The sequence below is a fragment of the Canis lupus genome, chromosome 30 (assembly GCF_011100685.1).
Source record: "Canis lupus familiaris isolate Mischka breed German Shepherd chromosome 30, alternate assembly UU_Cfam_GSD_1.0, whole genome shotgun sequence".
NCBI classification, from domain to species: Eukaryota; Metazoa; Chordata; class Mammalia; order Carnivora; family Canidae; genus Canis; species Canis lupus.
In genome coordinates, this window is record NC_049251.1 from 2,390,562 (window position 1) to 2,414,525 (window position 23,964).

General features: G+C 41.4%; 1 protein-coding gene across 28 annotated transcripts in view; it reads left to right on the forward strand.

Moving 5' to 3' along the window:
- Positions 1 to 23,964, forward strand: part of FMN1 (formin 1) — a 433,671-nt gene that overhangs the window by 332,253 nt on the left and 77,454 nt on the right. Inside the window, exon 17 of one of the 28 annotated variants that reach the window (XM_038579948.1) lies at positions 21,933 to 22,160. The exons of the other annotated variants lie outside the window; for them this stretch is intronic. Coding sequence (XP_038435876.1) covers positions 21,933 to 21,961 — 29 coding nt within the window. The 3' untranslated portion in view covers positions 21,962 to 22,160. Of the gene's footprint in view, positions 1 to 21,932; positions 22,161 to 23,964 lie in introns of those variants that run through there. 28 annotated transcript variants of the gene reach the window in all.

Sequence of the window (23,964 nt, forward strand, 5' to 3'; positions counted from 1 at the left end):
ACCGAGTTGCACTGCAAACACACGATCCTTGAGACCCACAGAATCAAGTGCCCGTCTCAGTGGCTAAAAGATTGAGGATAACAGTAAACACCACCAGAGTAAACGACCTTATCTCTGATAACTGTTAATTACTGGAACATTCAAACTCTGTTTTATAGCAGAGGGGAGAATTATGAGACTTTGAAAGGTTGTCAACTGAGGCTAAAGAATATGATCATTAAATTTTTTTAATCCTTTTATGAATCTTTTGAATCAAGAAGAAAGCTATCTACCTCTCTCCACCAGCTTTTATATTTTTGATTGGTTTCTACTGTTTTTCTTCTGAAAATTAGATATGTGCATTTGAGTGGATCAACGGGGATAAACTATGGTTTCTTCCACTATAGGAAATATGCCATGTCAATTCGTGTCCTTACACAAAGTTAACAAAACCTTAAATGCTTAGCTTCCTGAAGTGCTGCTCCTTAATGGCACATCCTGTCTCCATGTCTGAGTCTGGCACCAGAACCTTTGTTATTTACCATTTCCCACCTCCCCCTAGCATCTACCAACTTGTTGACATTCTATTATTCATTGAAATAAACAAACCATCTGCCTACTAAGCTCATCTCACCATCCCATTTCCTTGCTGAAATAAATGAAATGTGGAGTAACTGTAATCATTCTAGGGAAGTGGAATGTATTCAAATAGATAATATAGGAATCCCTTAAAGATCTGAATTGCTCTTCTTCCCAGGAAGGCACTACTTTTCCCCTAAAATCTTCTCTTAGGTTTCATGATTCTATGATTAGGCCTCATTGCTGACATGATATATGTGTGTGATCATCTGCTTTCTTAAACTTAAGCTTCCCTTGGCATTGGCTCCCAGTTTGTACTCATGGCTGTGGCATTAATTGTAATTGGTCTGAGCTCCATGTGGTGAAATAGGTCCAACTTGTTGCCAGCAACTAATGGAGCTCAATAGTCTTGGGTAAGATTCAAGGGATGGGTTTTGTATCTCTTTCAAATTGTTTTCTTACTGTTTCTATTATAATCTCCTGGGAGACTGTAGTGTAAAGAGGGCTGGCTTTAGAATTATACAAACCTGAGTTCACATCTCTTCTCTAACTATTCTCAGGAAACTTATTTTTATCCAAACACGGCTGAGTTCTCTCATCTCAAAGACAGATGCTAACACCAGTACTATAAAGTTACTATGAAAATCAAATCACCTACCATACATCAGCCATCCAGTACAATATCCAGCTTAATCATATGTATAAATATTCTCTGCCTTCCCTTTACCCTCTCCTTACATTCCCTTGTGCTTTGCCGTGATTTTTATTTCTTGAGCCAAGTCAGATTTAGTTTCATCTAAGATACTTTGTTGATCATGGGTCCTTCTTTTACCATACTAGCACAGATATAAGCTGTTCAAAATGTTCATTAAACATCAATTTAATTCAGGTCTTATTATGTTCTAGGCACTGTGCTACTTGCTATTGATATGGGGTGAGCAAGATGAACACAACTTTGCCCCTGGAATTTATATTTGCTAGTGGAGATTATAGGCTGTTGGCATTAGAAATCTGTGGATGTATTCTGGCTGTCTCTTGCAATACAACCAACCACTTCAGAATTTGGCAGCTTAGATCGACAATGTATTACTATCTCCCACAACTCTGTGGGTTGTCTAGACTGAACTGAGTGGTTCTTGTCCTGAGTTTCCATGAGGTTGACATCAGAAGGTGGCTGGTTTTGGAATCATCTGATGACTTTTTCATGCACATGTCTGGATCCTGGGCTGGGATGGATGGCACAGGTGAGGATTGGCTGGACATCTGAATCCATGCAACCTCTCCACATGGCTTGGGCTTCTTCATCATGGTGGTCTCCGGGTAGTTAGACTTACTTACATAGTGGCTAGCTCTTTCCAGGGAAAATGTTTTGAATGAAGAGAAGCAGAAACTACCAATCCTTTTAAAGTCTAGGGATAAGACGTTGTGTCACTTTTAGTCAAAGAAGTTACAAGCCAACCCAGTTTTAAGGAGTAGAGCTATAGACTCCACTTCTCAGTGGAGAACAATGCTTATATCCAAGGAAGGAAAGAATTGATGCTGGCCATCCTGGAGGCAAGCTACTACTTTGTTTAATTGATTGTTCTTTAGTTTCATGGCCCTTGATATTTAGACCCTTCAGTAGTAGATTCTGGCTTTTATTTGACTTAGTCTGTCTATCAGGATGTGCAAAGCTGACCACTAGTGCTTGCCTGAGGAAAAGGCATCACTGTTGTCTTTAGGGGTCAGATCAATAGCAAACTATAGGTGTGTTTGCTCTGGTCCTTGTAATTTCTTCAGGATAGATGGTGTTTCCCGGGAATAAGGTTTTGTCATTCTCCTCTGTACCGTCTAAAAGAAACTTATTTCTTTGAGTTGCTACATGGGAAGAAATAAACAGCCTCGTAAGTAGTGTAATAATTGTCTTTCTCTGATTGACTTATTTCACTTAACATAATACCCTCTAGTTCCATCCTCATTGTTGCACATGCCAAGATTTCAATTTTTTTTTTGATGGCTGAGTAGTACATCTTCTTTATCCATTCATCAGTTGATGGACATCTGGGCTCTTTCCATAGTGTGGCTATTGTGGACATTGCTGCTATGAACATTGGGGCGCAGGTGCCCCTTTGGATCACTACATCTGTATCTTTGAGGTAAATACCCAGTAGTATAATTGCTGGGTCATAGGATAGCTCTATTTCCAACTTTTTGAGGAACTCCATGCTCCAAAGTGGCTGTCCCAACCTGCATTCCCACGAATAATGTAAGAGGGTTCCCCTTTCTCCGCACCCTTGCCAATATCTGTTGTTTCCTGACTTGTTAATTGTAGCCATTCTGACCCTTGTGAGGTAGGATCTCATTGTGGTTTTGATTTGTATTTCCCTGGTGCCAAGTGATGTAGAGCACTTTTTTCATGTGTCTGTTGGCCATCTGGATGTCTTCTTTGGAGAAATGTCTGTTCATGTCCTCTGCCCATGTCTTGATTGGATTATTTGTTCTTTGGGTGTTGAGTTTGATAAGTTCTTTATAGGTTTGGGATACTAGCCCTTTATCTGATATGTCATTTGGCAAACATCTTCTCCCATTCTGTCAGTTGTCTTTGGTTTTAAAATGCTTTCTGTTAGGGAAGCAAGAGAGTGGCTAATACAATGTATAGATAAGAGCCACTTCTAAATCACACTGAAATAATATTTTTTTTCATTTACTAGTTTATATACAAATTTTCTGCTCCTGAAAATGTAGATGAGAAACTAGAAGGGCTCCTGGGTGGCTCAGTCAGTTAAGCATCTGCCTTTGGCTTAGGTCATGATCCCAGGGTCCTGGGATTAAGCCCCGTGTCAGGCTCCCTGCTCAGCAGAGTATCTGCTTCTCCCCCTCCCTCTGCCACACCCCCTGCTCTTGTTATCTCGCTTGCTTACTCTCTCTCTCTCTCTCTCTCAAATAAATAAATAAAATCTTTAAAAAATTTTAAACTTTTAAAAAAATTTTATTTATTTATTCATGAGAGACACAGAGAGAGAAAGAGAGGCAGAAACACAGGCAGAGGGAGAAGCAGGCCCCATGCAGGGAGCCCGACGTGGGACTTGATCCTGGGTCTCCAGGATCATGCCCTGGGCTGAAGGCAGTGCTAAACCTCTGAGCTACCTGGGCTGCTCTTAAAAAAATTTTTTAAACCAAAATTTGGAATTTTTTTAATTTGGAATTTATATTAAAGTTCTGAAGTTTTGATTACATCTTCCACATGGATCAATTTGAAAACTCTGCCTATCTTAATTTAAAATAATGGCATTGTTTCCTTGGATTTATGTAACCTCTACTCCAGGGGCATACTACATATACTCTGAGATTAAAATACCATGTGTATATCTATAGAGAGACAGAAGACAGAGAGACAGACAGATTTCCCAAAAATATTAAATGGACACCATCCAAGAAGCATCTAAGAAAGAATAAGCTAGAAAAGTAGCCTAGATTGTTTCTCGCAAACTATGATAATCCAAACGCAACCAAGATCAATGAGCTGTCAGGAAAGAGGAAAAAAAACAAATTCCAAGCAAAAATATCTAAAGTAATAGCCAAAGGGATCAAGAAAACCACTGGCTGGATAAACTGTGATAAATGGTGGTGGTTTGTTTGTTTTTAAATTTTGTTCCTATGTGTAAGTCCCATTTTGAGCAACAGTTTCAGTGTAATACAAACCTTTTGTACTGTGTGACACTCGTCTGTGTGTATCTTCCAGAGAGTAAGAGGGTGGAGTGAGGACGTCCTCTTTTCTTCTTTAAACAACTCTTTCTCACACTATTGCAGAATTAACCAGTTGTGTGCATCCTCTTTCCAGGACTCCAGCTGTCCGAAAGCACAGTCCACTTACTGCTCCGTATGAATGAGAGAGACATGCAGATTCTCGAGCACAACTTCTCCCTGTGCTTGTACCATTCTCACACTTTCTGCCTCCCTCTTAGGTGGCTATCCTAGTCACCCCAAAGGTTGCTCCACTGCCCGGAGGACTGTGTCTCCCTCAAGCAGTCACCTCTGCTGCACTGCCTAATGATAGAACCGATCCGTGGGATCCCTGTACTCTGCCTGCAGTGGGATCCCACAGCATCTAAAATGCCTTTCACATAACCTGCTCTGTGTGTCACGTGGAATGGTTTTAGTCACTTGCATGCAGTTGTCTGTGGAGATTAACTCCTTGGTAGTATTTTGAACCATGCTGTTATCTCCCTAGCAGTATTTTTAGTGTGCTGATACCGCATGTTCCCAGTCTTATACTACTGATCTGGGAAAAATAGAGCTATCACCAGCTAGGTATTCAAATAGTGTCGTAGCTCCTTCTGAGAATACAAGAATCCTAAAGGTGACCTATTCACAGCCCTTTCCAGAAAAAAGATATCTCTTCTTCTTCTGGCTTTTCTCTGCCCTGCCACTGACACAACCACTCCAACGGTAGAGTCTGAGCCACATGGATGCTCACTAAGGCCTGGGACACAGCAGTGATAAGCAGAAAGCTGAGGCCATGGGTGCATGGTGGGACTAAGGTGGGAATGCTGAGCTTGGCTCACAGAACTCAGGCCCACAGACCCATCAATGGGGATTCCAGGGCTGGATTCCTCCTCCCCTTTGGGAGGATTGGTCCCTTCTTAGGTATATTCAACATGAGTTTATTAAGTTTCTAATATGTGGTATTCTAAATGCTCACAGGGCCAAATCTGAAATTGCTGGGTTGACTTACTAATGTAGGCCTCCCTCCTTTTAAGTATGCCATCTTCAGGGGTACCTGGGTGGCTCAGTTGGTTAGGCATCTGCCTTTGGCTCAGGTCATGATCTCAGGGTCCTGGGATCAAGCCCTGCATGGGAGAAGCAGACTCCCTGCTCAGTGGGGAGTCTGCTTCTCCCTCGTCCCCTCCCCCTCCCCCTGCTCATGCTCTCTCTCTCAAATAAATAAATAAATATTTAAAAAAATATATAGTGGGCAGCCTGGGTGGCTCAGCAGTTTAGCTTTAAAAAAATCTTTTAAAAAATAAATAAAAAATTTTAATAAGTATAGTCTTCAGTATACCTATGGTAAGTTCTGGACAATTCCTACTTCATGGCCGTATTGCTACACATTAGCAGTCAACTATGTATGAGCAGTCAGAGATAGATTTTTTTTAAGATTTTATTTATTTATCCATGAGAGATGCAGAGAGACCATAGGCAGAGGGAGAAGCAGGCTCCATGCAGGGAGCCGAATGTGGGACTCGATCCCCGGGATCATGCCCTGAGCCGAAGACAGATGCTCAACCATTGAGCCACCCAGGTGCCCCTAGATTTTTTTAAGGCCATTCTCATTTTGAGGAGAAATAGGTCCTTAAGACAGTCTTCTCCGTCTTCTTTCCAGGAGTCTGATAGGAGCCAGACATTACTAATTTGTGTAGTTAGCTGGTGGTATAACCAAGAGGTCTGGTTTTCTTGGTTTTCTTGTCTCAAGAAAACCTGTCTTCTGATGTAAAAAAACAAACACCATGTCATGTTAGGAGTTGCTAATCATGATTAACAAGCATAGGCATTTTCTGGCTAATGGCTCTTCACAAGGAAGTTGTCCTGCTGTGGGATCCAGGGGCTTCTGGTTCCTGTCCTCAAGTGGCTCCCAGGCTAGTTGAGGGGACGAGAAGAACACCACAATGGCAAACAGTTACGTGGCGTAACACATGCTACCTGCCCCTCAAGGTCTGAAAAGGTGGAGAGGCTCACTGGGGGCATCAAACCTACCTGTGAAAGCCTTGGTGTCCACTTGGTGGTGACACTCTCTGGTTGATTCTTGGATCTGAATATCTTAAAACTACCTGACCTGGGAGCGTGGCGGTGTGGGGGGAGACAGGGCAGGTGGCAGACCTGTCACTACCTAGGGAGAGCCAGCCACGCAGACCTGTCTTTGTTCAGCTCGCTGGTTGCCAGCTTTGATCTGGAATCATGTTCCCAGGAGAGCTGTGACAGCTCCTCCTGTGTCACATAGGACAGGCTCCCCCGGGTTTGGTCCAGTTTCAAGGGAAATGAGCTGTTTGTCCGGCCACCATCCCTGGTCTGTGTAAACAAGCAGATGGGCAATTAGTGGCTCTGTCAGGGCCTTGGCCCACCACCCCGCTTGCACAAACGGAGAATCATCACTCATTTTTTGGACTGTAGTCGTGCAAGCATGAGATAATGGGGCCTGCTTGGCCTTCAAGATTTCTTCATGCTGTTTAGATTTCAGTCTTCGTGTCAGGATCCTATTGTTCAAGCATTTTTGGCAAAGCAATCACTGCCACTCAGTGCATTTGGGGAAAAGAAAATAATTTCAATTCTGTTTCCTTGATTTCTTTTTTTCTCATTAAACCATTTCTTAACGAGCAGGAAATAGGACCGAGACCTAGAGATCTGTAGGTGATATCTTTCCTTAATTAGCCAAATGCTGACAAGAGAGGTCACCCAGTTAAACGCAGTTGGGTTTCTCCCCCTTCTCCCCTTGAAATGGCCACATGTGTTGTACACACAGGCTGCAAACCAGGGAGACGCTGCAGCCTCCCGGACTGCTCGGCTGCCCATGGCCTTGGCAAACCCACAGACAGGTTGCTTGTCACCCCAGGGCCCTTGTGGTCGGTGTTTACTTGAGCCTTTCACCCTGGCCAGTGTGTTTCATCTTGGATTCAGACACCCAGAGGCTTTGTGGAGGGCTCCCCTGAATGGACCATTTATCTTTTGTCGGAGGCCTGTGGAAATCAGACCCCAGTCTCCGGGGCCCCGGGCCAGGCCCAGCACCATCCCTCAGCATTGTGTTCCTTGTATTCTTTCTCCAGACCTGGCATCACCAACTCAGGTTTTTTCTTTGTCTCCTTCTGCTTTTAATTTTCTTTTCCCGCTTACCTCACTTTTCTCTGCCTTCTCTTGCAGCTTTCTCTTTTCTCTCTGCTTCCCTACCCTGTCATGTGTTTAATTTCTCGTGACACAATCTCCAGATTCTCTCTCATTCCTGCATCACTGTGTTCACGCAGCGTCATCCCGACCACTCTGGTGTTTCTGTCTTCTTCCTCAACATGTTCCTCTGTGCAGTCATTCCCTCCCCAGCCCTCCCGCTCCACCTCCAACAGCCTTTGAAGTTCTACAGATGGGGAGTGTCTCCAGGTCGAGCCCCATAGATGAGGCAAGAGCACTCAGGGATCCTTTCAGTGGAACATGTGTAAAAGCGGTCATCTCTTCCTTGTTTTGCCCCAGGACAGGCATCTGCTGATGGAGTACACCATGCTTGCTGCGTCCAATCACAACTGTTCTTTATCAGGCATTTCTTCAGTGTTTATGGTCTATCTGGTGTATGTGAGGCCCTGAGAACTAATGACGCATCAGATATGAATTCTAGCCTCAAGGACCCCACCGCTTTGACACAAATCTCACCCCACCTTTCAGCAGCCTTTGGTGGAGTTGATTAACCCATCCTTGAGGAGATTCCTTCTCTTTGCCTTAGGCCAGCTTTCTGTTTTGTCCTCTTTCTGCTTCACGGATACCCCATGATGTCTTCTATACTGGTTCCTCACCTTCCTGATTTCTACACTTTGAGGGGCTTCAGAACTCAGCCCATGGATTTCTCCCTTTCTGGCTCTGTTCACTTACCAGGTGTGATCCCATCAAAGCTTTAGATAGCCATCTATATATAGTCTGATGACTCCCAGATTTATATCTCTAGCCCCTACCTCTCCCCTGCATTCCAGATTTGTACATCCAGCTGCTGGTTCAATGTCTTCACTTGGCTGGATCTGAACTTGGGGTCCAAAACCAGACTTCGATTTACCCACTTTGCCCTCATCATCCTCACATGAGTGCTTCTCTCCAGCAAATGGAACTCCCTTGCTTCAAGATGCTCAGGCCAGAGATTGTAGAAACTTATATCTGTTTTATCTCTCACTGCACAACCAGGCCATCAGCTCTTCCTTCAACATATAACCAGAACCTGATAAACCCTTTCCACTTCCCCTCCTACTACAATGGTTTACGCCATCATCATTTCTTACCTGGACTATTGTAATAGATTCCAAGTGGCCTTCCTTCTTCCAACCTTGCAGGAAGTTAATGTAAGATTAGGTCACTCGTTTTCTTAAAACCCTCCAGAGACTTTCCATTTCATTCACCATGAGACTCAAGGTCTTTCCTGAACTGACAAGGCACTGTGTGATCTGACTCCCACCACCTCACTGTTCTCAATTTTTATCACTCCTTGCCTTTTTCTTTTTCTTTTTTTTTTAATAATAAATTTATTTTTTATTGGTGTTCAGTTTGACAACATACAGAATAACACCTCTCAGCTCTGGCACCTGTAGCCTTCCTACCAATCTCTGAGTTGGGCCAGCATACTTCTGCTGTGGGAAGTGTGTTGGCCCTTCCTCTGGTCACAGTGCACTTTCTGCAGATATCTGCATGGCCTGCTCCTTCACTTCATTCTGGCCGTGCTCCAATATCAAAGAGAACACCCTGATAAAATAACACCTCCTCAGTCTCTGCTATTGTCTCTTATCATTTCTCTGCTTTATAATAGCTTCATAGCACTTAATCTCCATTTGAAATTTCACATATTCATTGCTTTCTCTCTGCTCCCATAAGAAGTATATTTCTTGAGGTCTGAGGTTCTGGTCTCCTCACTGCTTACAGATAAGCATGCTACCAATATTTTTTAAATTAATGAACAGAAGAGGTTCTGTCAAGGATATGCATAAAAGCCACCATGTAGCTCAGGGGTAAGGAAAAGAATGTAGGTTATGAGCTAAGCATTGATGTATGGAATGTGAAGAATATTCCAAAGGAATTGAATTGACTCCATGGAGCACATACAGTTATAGTGAATATATCCATTGTAGGTTGAATGTTATACATATAATGTCCCAGTTGCCCAGGAGAGATCAACTAGGCCAGATAATTCTAACCATGCTCCTGACCACTCTGACTAGGCAGGCCTGTCTTATCGTAGGTTAGATTTCTGACCAGCCAGTACTAAACCCAAAGAAAGTACTAATGGGAGTTGGAGAGGAGAGGGTGCTGATAGAAGTGGGAGGTGATCCTACAAAATCACTTTGGGGAGAGTATGAGCCAGATGGAGATATAGAGAGACAGTGGAGACTGAATCAGTTGGCAGAGATGATTGGTAATCATACAGATATACTTCCAAAGACTAAACATTTAAAAATGATAGGCTGTACCTGGATTGATCAGGAGTCTTCCATCCACCAAAGTTCTATCCCCTGTAAATGCCGCCTGAGTGCTCCATTTCATACTGGGTTGAGAATTTGAGCATGAAAGTGATGTGATAAGAGCTGTGAAATAAAAAGGTGATACTGGCTGCAATATATACAGTGAACTGGAGACAGAGGGACAGTGACTAGAGGTGACCATTTACGAAGCCATGCAATAACAAAAGGGAAAAGCGATAAGGATCTGAACTAGGGGGCATTTTATGGGAAAAGATACAAGTTAAATATGGATGACATTACCTAGGCCAGGTCTCCAGAATTTAAGCAGCTGATAGAATATAAGCTCTGTGAAGCCAGAGACCATTTAAGTTGTGTTCACTTCTCTATCCCTGTGGCCCAGCACATAATGGATGCACACTGAATATTGTTGGTGGATAAATCTGAATTACTGGAAGTGGGAGAGTGAAAATTTAGGATGGTGAGACTCACAGCTTAAGTGATGAAAAGAATGGAGTGCCCCTACAGGAAGTAAACATGCAAGATGAACATGTACTGAAGACCTAGACTTCACCGTAGAACATGCAGGGTGTACACCTGAATGATGTGTCCAGCAGAAGGATGGCTATTTGAGTCTAGCACTCATAGCTGGGAGGTTGCCACAAAGCAGCGATTGGTGAAACTGTAAAGAAATTGAAAAATGGAAAGAACGTAGAGGAAAAAGCAAGTGATGGAGAGAATTGGGCGGGGCAGGGATGGTGTTGGGCAGTAATATGCCATAGAGATAGACAGAGGGAAAAAAATAATTGGAAGAAATAGGAGAAGCCCTGAGAGTACACAGCACTCCAGCTAAGGGAAGAAAGTTCCAAGGAGATGATATTAACTCTTATGTAAAGAGGCTGGAGAGGCTGAGTATCAAAAGGCAACAAAAGCCAAACCATGCATGAAGAAAATGGAATCCAGCGATCAAAAGTAACCATGGAGTGACAAACTTGCCACAGGGCAGTACTGCAAGTGGCTCCAAGAGGTGGTGTCCAAATCACATCTTTCTTTAATAGTCATAGCCATGCCTGTTGTACCTTCATTTACCAGGTATCTGGATCTCAGACCCAAGTTTGCCCATCTCAACACATACTTTTTACAATGATAAAGCATTTGACTACTGTTACACTATCACCAAGCCTGGAAAAACAGAGCTACCATTTTGATTCCATTAGGTGAGTGCACAATTAGGAGGGGCTTAGGAGAAGGATTGGAAAAGCAAGGAATGTTCTGGAACATAGCCCATGGACACCAGCTATACCCTGTCATTACTCACCTAGCCCCTAAAACGCCCTGTCACAACAGGGCCCACACAGTTCTTATTTTCCTCATGTTGCTTAAGGGAAGCCCTTTGGCCCTCATTGTCAGGATTTCTGAGGTGCATAAAAGCCTGAGACTTTCTTCTCAATTAAGTGTAGGATGAAGAAACTGAGCAAGACACAGACTCAAACAATGAGTGTGTTATCTTCACCAAGTGAGGGGCACAGTTTGGCATTCATTAAGTGCAGAGTTTGTGAAATATATCCAGTTTAGGTAGAAAATATGAAGGGATTGGCTCTGGGGAGAGAGCATTGGGGCATTTATATGCAATATTGAAACCAAAGGAATGAGAAGAAGTCACTAAAGTAAAGTTGAGTGAATATGAATTACCATGGGACGCCTGGGTGTCCCAGTGGTTGAGCATCTGCCTTTGGCTCAGGGCATGATCCCAGGATCCTGGGATCGAGTCCCACATTGGGCTCCCTGCAGAGAGCCTGCTTCTCCTTCTGCCTGTGTCTCTGCCTCTCTCTGTGTGTCTCTCGTGAATGAATGAATGAATGAATGAATGAATAATAAATAAATAAATAAATAAATAAATAAAATCTTTAAAAAGAATATGAATTATCATTGCCATAAATTACAATAAATATGAACCAATGAAGCAGGGATGTGAACATTACTAATTACTACACTCCTAAATCAAAGTAAAATGAGGAGCAGCAAGCAGGGTGGCACATGAAAAGCTCTGTTGGTTTTTTTCTTCATCAGTTCACAAGGTATCCCATCTTCCCTAAACCCCCTCCACCTGTGCATCAGACAGACATTTCCTGGGATGACTCCTTGTCTGTGTCCCAAGCTTATGCAAGCATCAGGGTCACACTCAGGGAGGGAAGGTTATCGATTCAAGGGGGTTGAGAGAGGACGCCCATGGAATAACCCATGACCTCTACTTGAAAACAAAACCCTTGTGAATCCTCACATAATGGAAATCGCAGTCCAGGATGAAAAAGCTGCCAAGCTGTTTAAAGTTGCAACTTAGACCATGGGGGGAAAAATATGTCTGCATCTGCAAGTGTCTTTGGTTTGGAAATTGGGAGGATAGAGCAGGCTTCCTCACAGCATATCTAGTGCTTTCCATCTTCCAGTGGTAGAAACTTGGTGGGTGGTCTGGGCTGGGAAGGCAAATGATATTCTAGTTTGGAATAGGAAAATAACTCTAGGTTCATTTTTTAAGGAAAATATTTAGAAAAAAATTGACTAAAATAGGGGATGCCTTATATTTAAAGTCGGTCCACATTTATTATGTCTGATTGATTTGCTATCCCTTATATGGGAATATCTGTGAGTATATGGTCAGGACCAGACGTGCAGCCCTGGCAGGCTGGGTGACATGCCTGCCTTCTTCCCTCTGCCCTCTCCTCCAGCCCATCCTCTTGGGTTCTCCAGCAGCTAAGGACTTTTAGGAAGAGAGGGACTGTACTCCCAGATGGCACTCTGCTTCCAAACCAGCCCTACATAATTCAAATTCACAAACTGTAACGAAGGTATTGCCATCCCTCTGAGAACGCCCCGAAGCCACAGTGCCAAGTTTTGGTATGAAGATGTTAGCATTGTGAAGGGCTTGGATGAAGGAAAGCCTCTGCCTTCTATGCAATGACTGTGGAGCACCTGCTCTAGAATTAACCAAGGTCATCAGAATTGGCAAAGGGCTCCCCTTTGAAGAATGGTTCCATTTTCAGGATGAACGGGAATAAGAAAAAGATGAAAGAGTGTTCAGAGAAAAGTAATACCTAGATTACCTTTATCTGCTCACTTTTCATAATGCTGTCTTTTCTTGGAGGGAAGAAAATGGCTGAAATTTGTAATAACAGTGGAAACGAGAGAGGCCAGCAGGGAGGTGAGTTTCAGCCACATTTGGGGTAGAGGAGCAACCAGCCAAGTGGAGCCTCGGCAATGGCCATTTGGTTTCTTTGTTTGGGGTATAAGAGTCTTTCTTGGGCCTTTGGCTTCTATCTTTGTTTGTGTTTTGTGTCTCCATTTTTTTTTCTCTTTGAGGCAGCCTAAAAAGAAAGGGCAAGGGACCTTAAACCGAGTTAACATAGAGTGAGAAACATATCTGTCTATGATTAAAGTTTCAGTTCCTCAGTTTGCCACTACCAAAGCCCAATTCCAGAAGCTGTGTGAGAGGAGGAGATTGACTCAAATGAGCTGGGCAGTCTCATCAGCTTGTTGGTCAGGGAACAAGGGATCCTGAGCTAGGCTCAAGACCGTGTTGACATGGTACAAATATAATTTTTCTAATTTTTCTGAGGGAACAAGAAGCTTAAGAAGAGCAGTTCAGGGGCACCTGAGTGGCTCAGTGGGTTAAGTGGCCGATTCTTGATTTCAGCTCACTTCATGATTTCAGGATTGTAAAATGGAACCCTGCATTGGGGTCCGTGCTCAGTGTGCAGTCTGCTTATCCCTCTCCTTCCTTCTCTGCCCCTCACCCCCTAGTGACCCCCCCAAATAAATAAATAAAATCTTTTTTTTTTCTTTTTTTTTTTTTTTTAAGAGCAGTTTACCATTCAAGGGTTTGATTTGGTTTTCAGCAGAATCTGGAAAGACAGACATGTTGAGCCTGGTCTCAAATAGAACTAAATGGGGTGGAAATAAATCTCAGGAATTTCCAAGAACCAGGAAAAAATGAGAAAGGTCAGAGTAGAGATTATAGGGGGCTATCACTCTCAAAATCCCTCAATGGAGTGAAAGGTATCTGCCTCTTAGTATAAAATTTGAGCTTATGAAGGAGTCTGACAAAGTAAGAATGGGATAAGAAAATCCACTATTTAATTAAATGAGATGCCCACAGTCCTTATCCCTATGGATATCAGAGGTTGATCTTGAACTCGAGTTAGGTCATTAAAGATTAAAATTAAAATCTAAGATTACTCGCTAGGAGTTTAAGGGGTTGGGGCAGTCAGTTCAGCACGTTGCCAAGTCCATTACACTTTAGAGTCAGTGATATGGCTGGCAAACCATTCCCTAGGCTATTGCTCCATCGCTTCTGTGGGCTAATTTTGGGCCTATTGGATGAGCTTGGTCAGAAGGCTCACTTCCTCTGCCCTTGGCTTTAAAGACTGGCTTTCTGTGGGTCTTCTCCCTCACCAGTATGGCATACATCCTACTTCTCCAGTTAAGACCCTTACAAAACAACCATTGTTTCAAAAGCTATTCCCATAACCCAAGCCTTAGCTCCCCATCAGCTTCACTAACTCAGGACCAAAATCCTTTTCTTTCCCTTCACTATGTCTTTCCTACTTAGACTCTAAGTGAAGAATTACAGAGTGGGATTGCTTTAGAAGAGGCAGTAGCCATTAGAAGAACCACATCTTAAAGTACGACCATTAGAGATGAGGAAGTTAGAAAGATAGCATACAATAAACATTCAATATATGATGGGGGGTAGGGGAGAGGAGGGAGGAGGGATAGTAAAATGGAGAAGGGGAAGATAATGTTCTAGAAGAAAAACAGAATTAAGGCAAAACAGTCCAGCCCTTGCTTTTCCCTTGTTGACCACTCTAAGCATAAGAAATTGTCCTATCTCCTGCCTTACACACACACACACACACACACACACACACACACACACACACACACACACACAGTGGACTCTATTCAGATAATCCTGGATCAGAGCTGAGAGATGAAGAAATAAGAGCCCCAGAAAATGCCCTACATATTGTCAAGCCTTGAATAAACCAGCAGTTTGAAACACTGCTTGAGTCATCATCTCAAAAAGCAATTCCCTTTGCTCTGAAAATCTTCACAATATCTCAGCAGCCACCACACTGAAACTCCTCTCCACCTCGATGTATAGTTGTCAGTGAAGAAAAGTCAGGGGAGCCTTAGAAGAACAATAGTTCCTTTGCAAATTGCTGCTACATCAGAAGAAAAGCTGAGGCAGGCATAGAGTATTTTATTTTACACACCGCAAACAACCCTCAGATTTGGAATCCAGAGTTAACAAAAGCATTAAATCCATTGGGCTTTGAGAAGGGGCAATGTTTTTTCATATTTCTTGTCTGCTACCATTATTTATATAACAAATGGCTGCAAAATGCAATCATGTCAAATGTTGGAAATAAACTCTTTGGGGCATAGCTATTTTTAGACAACCCATAGTTAAAGGGATGTTTTAAAAACATGCAAAAGCTGAGTTTGTGTTTTAAATCCTAAGTAGTCTCCAGAACTCTGTATTGGTAGCCTGTTGCTAACCTATGGAACAGAAAAGCTTTTCAACAGAGCCTTAACTCCCTCAGGAATGATGATTTTTCAAGAGTTGCAAAAATTCATATTGGCCATGGAAATCCCTGGTGCTTAGTTTTTCCCAACTAGAGCATTTCAAGAGCGTTGAACTTCTCTTGCAACTATATTCAATGTACTTCCTTGCTAGAAGATTCTATTTACTGACACCAGGAACAAGCATTCTTTCTCTACCTCCCCGCCTTCTTCGCTCATGGGAATCAGAAGTTCCTAAAAAGAATGCTACGTTCTTGGGGGATTATTTGTATGAGTGGATTATATGCGTCACTCTCTGAGAGGTTATATTCGTGGTCTTTATTCCAGTTGCCCAAGCTTACTGCTCCCACTAATGATTTTTTCCCCAGTCTAGTGAGTCCCATTATTGACTCCCTGACCCCTGCCACACCCCTCAACACGCAAACACCCCCATCCCATCACCTGCCACTCTTCCCCCCTCCCCAGCCCTGCCTAGGCTCTTGCTCACATTGACGAAGTAGAAGTTTCAGCATGAGCCTGGGGTCCTAGCTCTACTTTCCTTTTTCTAGCCAAGGTAACACACACACCCTCAAAACTGTCCTCAGGTCCCACTTCCTGTATAGGACTTCCCAAGCTTCTATATTTATGATTTATTATTAAGAATAATAAAAATAGTATTAGGTAGCATTTATTTAACACTCTGAGCCTGAGGTTAAGCATAGTCTCATTCAGTTCTCATTTAAAAAGCCCTTGAGGAGGGGCACCTGGGTGGCTCAGTGGTTGAGCATCTGCCTTTGGCTCAGGTCATGATACCGGGGTCCTGGGATCAAGTCCTGTATCAGGCTTCCCTCAAGGAGCCTGCTTCTCCCTCTGCCTTTGTCTCTGCCTTTCTCTCTGTCTTTCTTTCATGAATAAATAAATAAAATCTTAAAAAAAAAAAACCCTTGAGAAAGCCCTCTTGTTACTTCCATTTAGCAAATGTGGAAACTGAACTCAAACAAGTTCTGTCTGATGTCAAAGAAAGACTTCAATGAGGATAAGTTAAGAATTCAGGGTGGGATTCAGGTGGCTTGGGCTGGAGTGGGGGGATACATAGAGAGGATCAAAAGGAGGAGTATTTAGATGGTAGAAGCCACTCCTTGGAGAAGGACTTTCCTTAGACGTATACACCCCTGTGGGAATGATGTTCTCTCTGTTGTTATTAATGCAGTTGTCATTGTTTCCTTCTGTCACTTTTCAAGCATTTTAAAAATTTTTAAATATTTGAGAAATTACTTAGCTAATAAAAGATAGCAAGTGTCTATTTTGATCATCATAGAACCCAGCACTTAGCATGCTGTGGGTGCTCAGGAAATACAGATTGAATTTGTCCAAAAAAGGAAGGGAGCATTTAGAGGTGTTCTTCCTCATTCGAATCATAAATGGAATGGAGTGCCTTTAAAGATGAAAGTGAAATTTTAGAAGATCTTGAAAACAAGATCTAAAAATACCTCCTACCTATCTAACCAGAAAAACAAGGTCAAAAATGTGATCAGGAGAAGAAAACAACAAACTTAAGCAGAATGGAAGATACTGAGCCAGGAGCATCTACTTTCAGCAATGAACACAAAGCCAGGGTGATTTTTTTTTTTAATCTATCTTTTTCTAATGACCAGTAGTGAGTCAGATGCAAGGATTATGAGGTTTTTGTATACCTTATCATTTATTATATGGTCTGTGTCTAATAACTTTGGAGCCAAGTCTTCAGCCTTCCAGATTCTCCCAAATTTTGGATAATCTGAGTGTGGCATCCTGTGTCACCTAGAAAAATGCAAAAGCTCCCTTCACTTGTCTAATTGGAAAGGAAACACTAAAATGAATTGCAGATAAAAGTAATCCTTATCTAGTTATTTCTCTTTGGTCAGCACAAGGTATCTCCATAAGTACAGAATTTGGATTCAGTACCCTTTAACTTTGTCCCATAAAAGAGATGTGGGACTCTTCTTTGTCTCATAAAAGAGATGTGGGACCCCCCCCCCCACCTTCATTTCTACAGACATATTGACCTAAATCTCTTCTTCCTTCTACCACCAAGGTCTCAGACCTGGGGGAGTTGTATCTAGATGTAGAACCTGGTTTTATATGCCGGCACCAGAGGAGTGTTAACTATTTTCATCGCTCATGGATCCTAGTCTTTACCCAGATGAAAGGGTGATTTCCATGAATTGGCTGGAGTCTGAAGATCCTTACTGCTTTTGTAAGCTGAAACAATAGATCCAGCCCATAACAACACTGAATAAGTTATCTTAGAAAGTGATGGAATCCATGTGCCTTCAGCTCATGTGCAAGAGAACTAATCCTGGGAAACTGGCCTCAAAGGAAGGCATGGGCTGATGATTTCATTCTTGCCCTTCTATCCCAGCAGCCATGTATGCAGTCCTTAATTTTGATGAAAGTATAAGTTGGAAGAAATTTTTTATTCTTAGAAAACCTCAAAAAGAAAATCTTTTCCAGACTCCCCTCTCCTGGGACCTGTACCAGCTGGAAACACTAGCAACTGGAAAGTAGAAAGTGGCTTATCCAGTCTTCTTGGTCCCTCACCCAGAAGACCCATAGGTTGACTGGACTTTTGCCCAGGTGTCTGTTTTTAACTTAGTGGGAAGACTTGATGAGTCTCATTGACTGTTGCCTCATCTTAGACTAGATATTGCATAAAAAATGTTTGTTCTCAGATATTTAGTTAGTTACATCAATGTTAACTTAGAGTAGACCTTGAGGAAGCAGAGTAGGAAGTTGTCTTCAATTTGCCTGGAGTTTTCCTGTCCTACTTCTGTGTTCTTACAGTTTGTATCTGGAGTTTGCAACCAGCTAGCTCTTGCTACAAGAAAGCAATTATTAGCATGCTTGTCATCTACCAGGGCCTTTCCTCTAAGGGGTGACAATGCATTTGACATGGAGCACATGTATAAAGGTGCCAGCAGATTTGCCTTAGGTCATCTCCCAAGAAATACTATATTTTACTTCTCTGTCTCCCTATTCATTGGAAATGCCATACAGTAGCGTAGGGAGGAATCCTGAAATGTTTAAATAAAAGACACTGAAACTATTAAAGTGTTTATTGTTCCAATATTCCTAGTAGTCAGAGAGACTGCAGAGAGAGTGTGCTTTCTCTCCCCAATCATTTTATTAGACTACTAAAATTTTGTGGTTCGCTGATGATGGAGCATGAACCAAGTGGTACACCTAACTCCCTCCTTTAGCTAAGAATCATGACACCATTGTAACCATGAATATTTATCTTTCATTCTCAGCAGAGATGGGTAGCTTCTTCAGATCATCCTTGGCAGAATTCTGTAGATTTATGCAGAGCTAGTTTCCAAATTGTTAGATCTTAGAGCCAGACTTAACTCTGTTCACTGTTATAAAAACCCAGTGAGGAAAGAAAATTCTAAATGATTAAAAAAATATATATATAAGGCATCACCTTTTTTATTAGTGCTATTAATTTAGAGAATTGAAATGCCTCTTGGATGGCATTTAGTGATCAAAATTTACCAAATTAAGAATCAGAAATCCAGACTTTAGGAAGGCAATAAAAGTATAATAGAAAGCATGGATCCTACTAGATTTACCATTGTGCATCCCAGTTTTTCACTTCAAGACTCTTTGAAACCTATCCATATTGATACGTATGGATCTAATTCTTTTGATTGCTGCAGATTTTTCCATTGCATGAGTAGACCATATTTTTCTTTATTCAATATGCCTTCTCCTTTCCATCATTAAGCCAGTTACATCTATCTGGAGCTCTACTAGAAAGAAGAGCTAGTAATCTTTATATCTTCTTCATTGGAACTTTGGAAAGCTAAACAAGACAATAACATGAAATGACTTTGTTATGAAGTAGGGCAAGAATTATAACCAACTCTACTTCCTTACACATTGTGCTTTCCATCTAGAAGGACAAGATTCCTCAAGCATTCTTTTCTTCCATTTAAATAATGCAGTGGCAATCATTCATATGTGAAAGTGATGTAAAATCAGATCATTATAATTAGCTGGGCCTTAATGCCACAAACTCAGCTCAAAATAATGCTTCTGAGACCCCAAAACAATTGTTTTGCTGCTCATAAATGATACTTTAAGCAGCTGGGTGGATGAGGTCCAGGATTCTCCTTGGCCCCTCGATGGACAGTAACGCTGCTTGGACCATAATTTTCCATATTTCTTCTTGGAAAGTCTGACTATAGGCCACAGTAAAATGAACCCTGGAATTAGGACTTCTGTCTCACGCCATCTATTCACAAAAGAGAGTCATAAAAATAAACACATACCCCAGAATCTTAATGGAGATATGGCAACAAGCCTTAGGGAAATGCCATCCCTTCAGTCTCTCTTTTAATTCCCGTATAGCTTTATGTAGTTTCAGGACAGGGTGAGGGCATTGGTCATAGGGAGACGTTTGTGTTTTCCTAACTTGTTTATTCAGAGGGGTAGTTGAAAGAGATAAGAATGATTAACTCTGGAAAGAGCCAACACAAGGAAACCTGGGAAGGGCATACAGAATAGTGTTTCCACAACTTTGTTGCTATCTGAAAACTACCTGAAACATTTTAGAGAAACTATTCTATGAGATAACACCTAGTATTCTATTATAAGGTAGATCTCTCTTGGTTCCTACAAAAAAAATAAACTCCTGTGTTGGGCATGAGTTAGACATGGAACAAAGCAGTCCAGTCTTGGACCAAACTCAGACCGGACTCCACAGTGGATTAGGAAGGATGTCAAGGGAAACCACCCTTGTTTCTCTAACTGCTTCCCTATTTCTTATGAAATTGGCATATCCTTCCCTAGAATCCTTCAATTCTGTTTTTCTCTCTTTTCTCTAAATCTTCCTACCACCTGATTTTCTTTTTATCAGTTTCTGAGCATTCCCTGTTGGTCTGTTTTTCTTTTTCTTAATATCAGGGAAACATTTTTTCCTAGGAATTCAACTTCAGTCTTGTGCAACAACTTCGCCATTGGCATATAGCTTCTCAAACTGCAGTAAGCAGGGTCTGCAGAGAGTTTTCCATTCATAGAGTGCCTTTTCTCCAGTCGGCATTTGACATTATACCACCTCATTTGTTCTTCCAATATTATTGTGAAAGAAGCAAACATCAGGCCCTCTTTACATATTTGATATATGAGGGAAAGGATACTCTGAGAGATGCTCCTTTTCCAGAGTTCACACTGCTACATCAGTGATAGATTTAGATATCCAAAGAGAGAATCAGCTCCCTTGGGTCTCTCTTGGAGTTATTTCTGACTACTATGTCAAGCTTGTTTCCATCATTCAAGTTTTGTTAACCAAGCAGACCTTATCCATGCTTTCCTTGACCTCTGATTATTACTTTTTTTTAACCTCTCAAGACTACTTACTCTAAATAACATCTCCCAAGTTGATTTTGTGTGTCAGATCTAATACAATTTGAGAAAAAATTACTGAGTGGCTAATCATAACCATTCATTCATTATGTATAGGCCCAAGTGTTGGCTATTGTGCCAAGCAAAAGCAAGAGACAGTTCCCTGGCTTAAAGATCTCACAGCCTAGGCTGGAGAGCCAATCCTAAACAGATGTGACTACAGTAGGTCAATTAACATGCATAGAATAGTAGAGAAAATCCATTCAACTGATGTTGAGTGCCTATTGTGTGTCAGGTTCTGTGCCAGGCAGTTTATATAGTCATAAACAGAATAGATAAACTTATAATTAAGAAGAAAAATAAAAAAGCAAATAACTAGCCCAGTGTATATTATATTGTAATTATTGTGTATTATAAATTATGGGATGTTTAGGTTTGGTATGGAGCAGAGCTTTAAGAAAACTGCTTTAAAAGAGTGGGAAGGACACTGTTCCATGCTGACATTTAAGCCAGGACAGGATCTAGTCGTGGGAAATGTAGGAAGAAAAACACCACAAGCAAAAAGGATATCAATGGGTGACAGACCTGAGGTGAGTGAGAGCTTGGCATACTGAGAAACCAGAATGGGCTAGTGCCATGGGGACTGATGAAAAGCCATGAAAAGGGATTTCTACATCATTCAATATTCAGTGGGAAGCCTTAGAAGAGTTTGTAAAATGGAAGTAATAGACTGCATTTATGTTTTAAAAGTTCATTCTGATTGCTATGTAGAAAATAAATGGAAGTGGGCAAAAGTATAAGTTATTAAAGTAACTCGGGTGAAAAACAATAGCACTTTGGGCCAGAGTGATGGAAATTGAGATAGAAAAATGTGGTGTATTTTGGAAGTAAAGACAGGGATTCGGTAATGACTTTGACTCTGGCGTTGAAGCAAAGGGAGGCACCAAAAATAATTTCCAGGTTTTGATCATCTTAGTGACTGGTGATGTTGCGGCATTGTGGAAATTATGAAAGTCTTGATGGGTGATGGGCATTAAGGAGGGCACTTGTGATGAGCACTGAGTGTCGTATGTAAGTGATGAATCACTCAATTCTACTCCCGAAACCGTGATTGCACTACATGTTAACTAACTAGAATTTAAATAAAATTTAAAACAAACCAAAAAAGGCTATGGAAGGAAAATGTTTGTATTATGGTGGGGGACTCAGGGATAATTTGAATTGCTGGACAGTTTTTCATGTCATGGTGTCCCACAGACCAAGAGAAATGGAAATCTGGTTGTTGAGAATGGAGTTTGACAGTATAAACATGAGATTCATCAGCAGAAGAATGGTAGCCTGTGTCTAGCTGATTATATAAAGACAGAAATGAGAAGAGCCTAAGGGAGCTGAATATCTTCAGAGTGCGAGAGGATGTTTGAGATATCAACCAGTATCAAACATGGACAATATTGCCTGGCTTGCCACTGATAAGTACTTTGTTTTTCATGATAACAGTAATAAAAACACCGTTTCTGAAAATGTGTGAAAAACTGTAAAGCATTGCCTACATGTAACCAATGCATCAGTAGTGTCTGATACATTGGAAGTAATGAAACTACGTAAGAATCTGAGCCTCTGCAAATCACTGTAGAATTCCAGGTCCCGCCCAAGTAGACTTGCCTTTCATGACATGAAGGAGATGGGAGATGTCCCTTCTCAAATTATGTTTACATTTATTTAATATAATCATTAATAAAGTGACACAGGAAATAAAAAATTTCTTCCTTACTCCTGCTCATACTCCTACACCCAGCCCTCCCCATGACTGCAATATGGTATCTGCTGGTGATGGCATGTGTTGCCATCCCCAAGCCCTTGTTCTCCAACTGTGTGTGGCTTCTAGCACTTAAATAAAATCTTATTTATTCACAGATGCCATTTTATAGAACTATAAAAACCATAGCACATGGCTTCTAGCAGGGGCACACAGCTCTAACATGGCCTTCCACTATTTTTGCAGTAGCATGTTCCAGGCACTGTGCCTCTCTCTTGTAAGTTCAGAGAAGCCCGATCTGTGAATAAAACTCTGAAAATGTGAAAGTTACCTGTAAAACATTCTGTACCATCTTTATGGCTAGACTTCTGTGTGCCATCTGGGTGGCTTTGTTTCCACATAGCTGCTTTAAAATAGATCTTCATGTTCAAGTGGTTAATACGAATTTTTTTATATCCCCACATCATTACTTTGTGATAGTAATAGTGAGATTGCTACTTAGGTTTTGTGTTTGGTTTTAAAATCTAGGAAAACCTGCATGATCTATCTTATCATCATAAATCTGTGGGGAGAGAAATGCAAAACTTTGAATTTTGAAATTTAAGCAGCTCTTTAGAATTACAACACTTGGGGGAGTCTAATTTTGCAGAGGCAGCACCTATGACCACACCCTGGAGTTTACAACTATAATAGAAAAGTATCTGTTTCTAAGACAGGGCCATGAAAGGGGCTTCTGGGTGGGAGAGGCCCCAGAAGCTTCTTGGGTAGCTAATGCTGTCTTGGGATATGACGGAGTACCCTGCCTCATGAAATATTCTGACCCTCCTCTATGTTTCCCCAAACAACTAGAATAATATCCCACTTGCGTACCTAATGGTGAGATTCAACTACAAAGACTGGCTTACTATCTGGGATCCATAATTGAGGAAAGTTGACAAACTCAACAAGCAGAGCTTACACTTGAGAAAATACACTTGTAGGCAGAGCAAGTCTTCAGAAAATATGTTTTATAATCTCAGATAATTACCACAGGCCACCCACCACTCCATATGAAAGGATCCAGGAGAAAACATAGAAATGAAAATTTTGGTTGATAAATTTTTCTTTAAAAAATCAGTAATTACACAGAGTAGTAAAATAGACATCACTGAGACAAAGTAGTGAATTCAAAGATAGATCAAGGGAATCTTCTAGAATATAGTATAAAGAGAGAAATATATGGAAAGCATGGAGAAATGAGAAGATATAAAAAGTGGTTTAGAAATTCAATCTATTTAATCCAACATCTATTTAGTACAAGAGAGGAAGAAATACTTAAACCATATAAGATGACTTCCTAGAAATGAAGAGAAAGACATTGCATATTTTATTGAAAGAGCTCCTCAAGCACCAAATGATAAATGTACATGTGTACATACTCTTAACTCTTTATTATCAAATTTGAGAAAGAAGGATTTGGAAAAATTCTGAGAGCGATGTAACAAATTTCTCAGCAACAACACTGGGTGTAAGAAAACAATGGAGCATGAAATG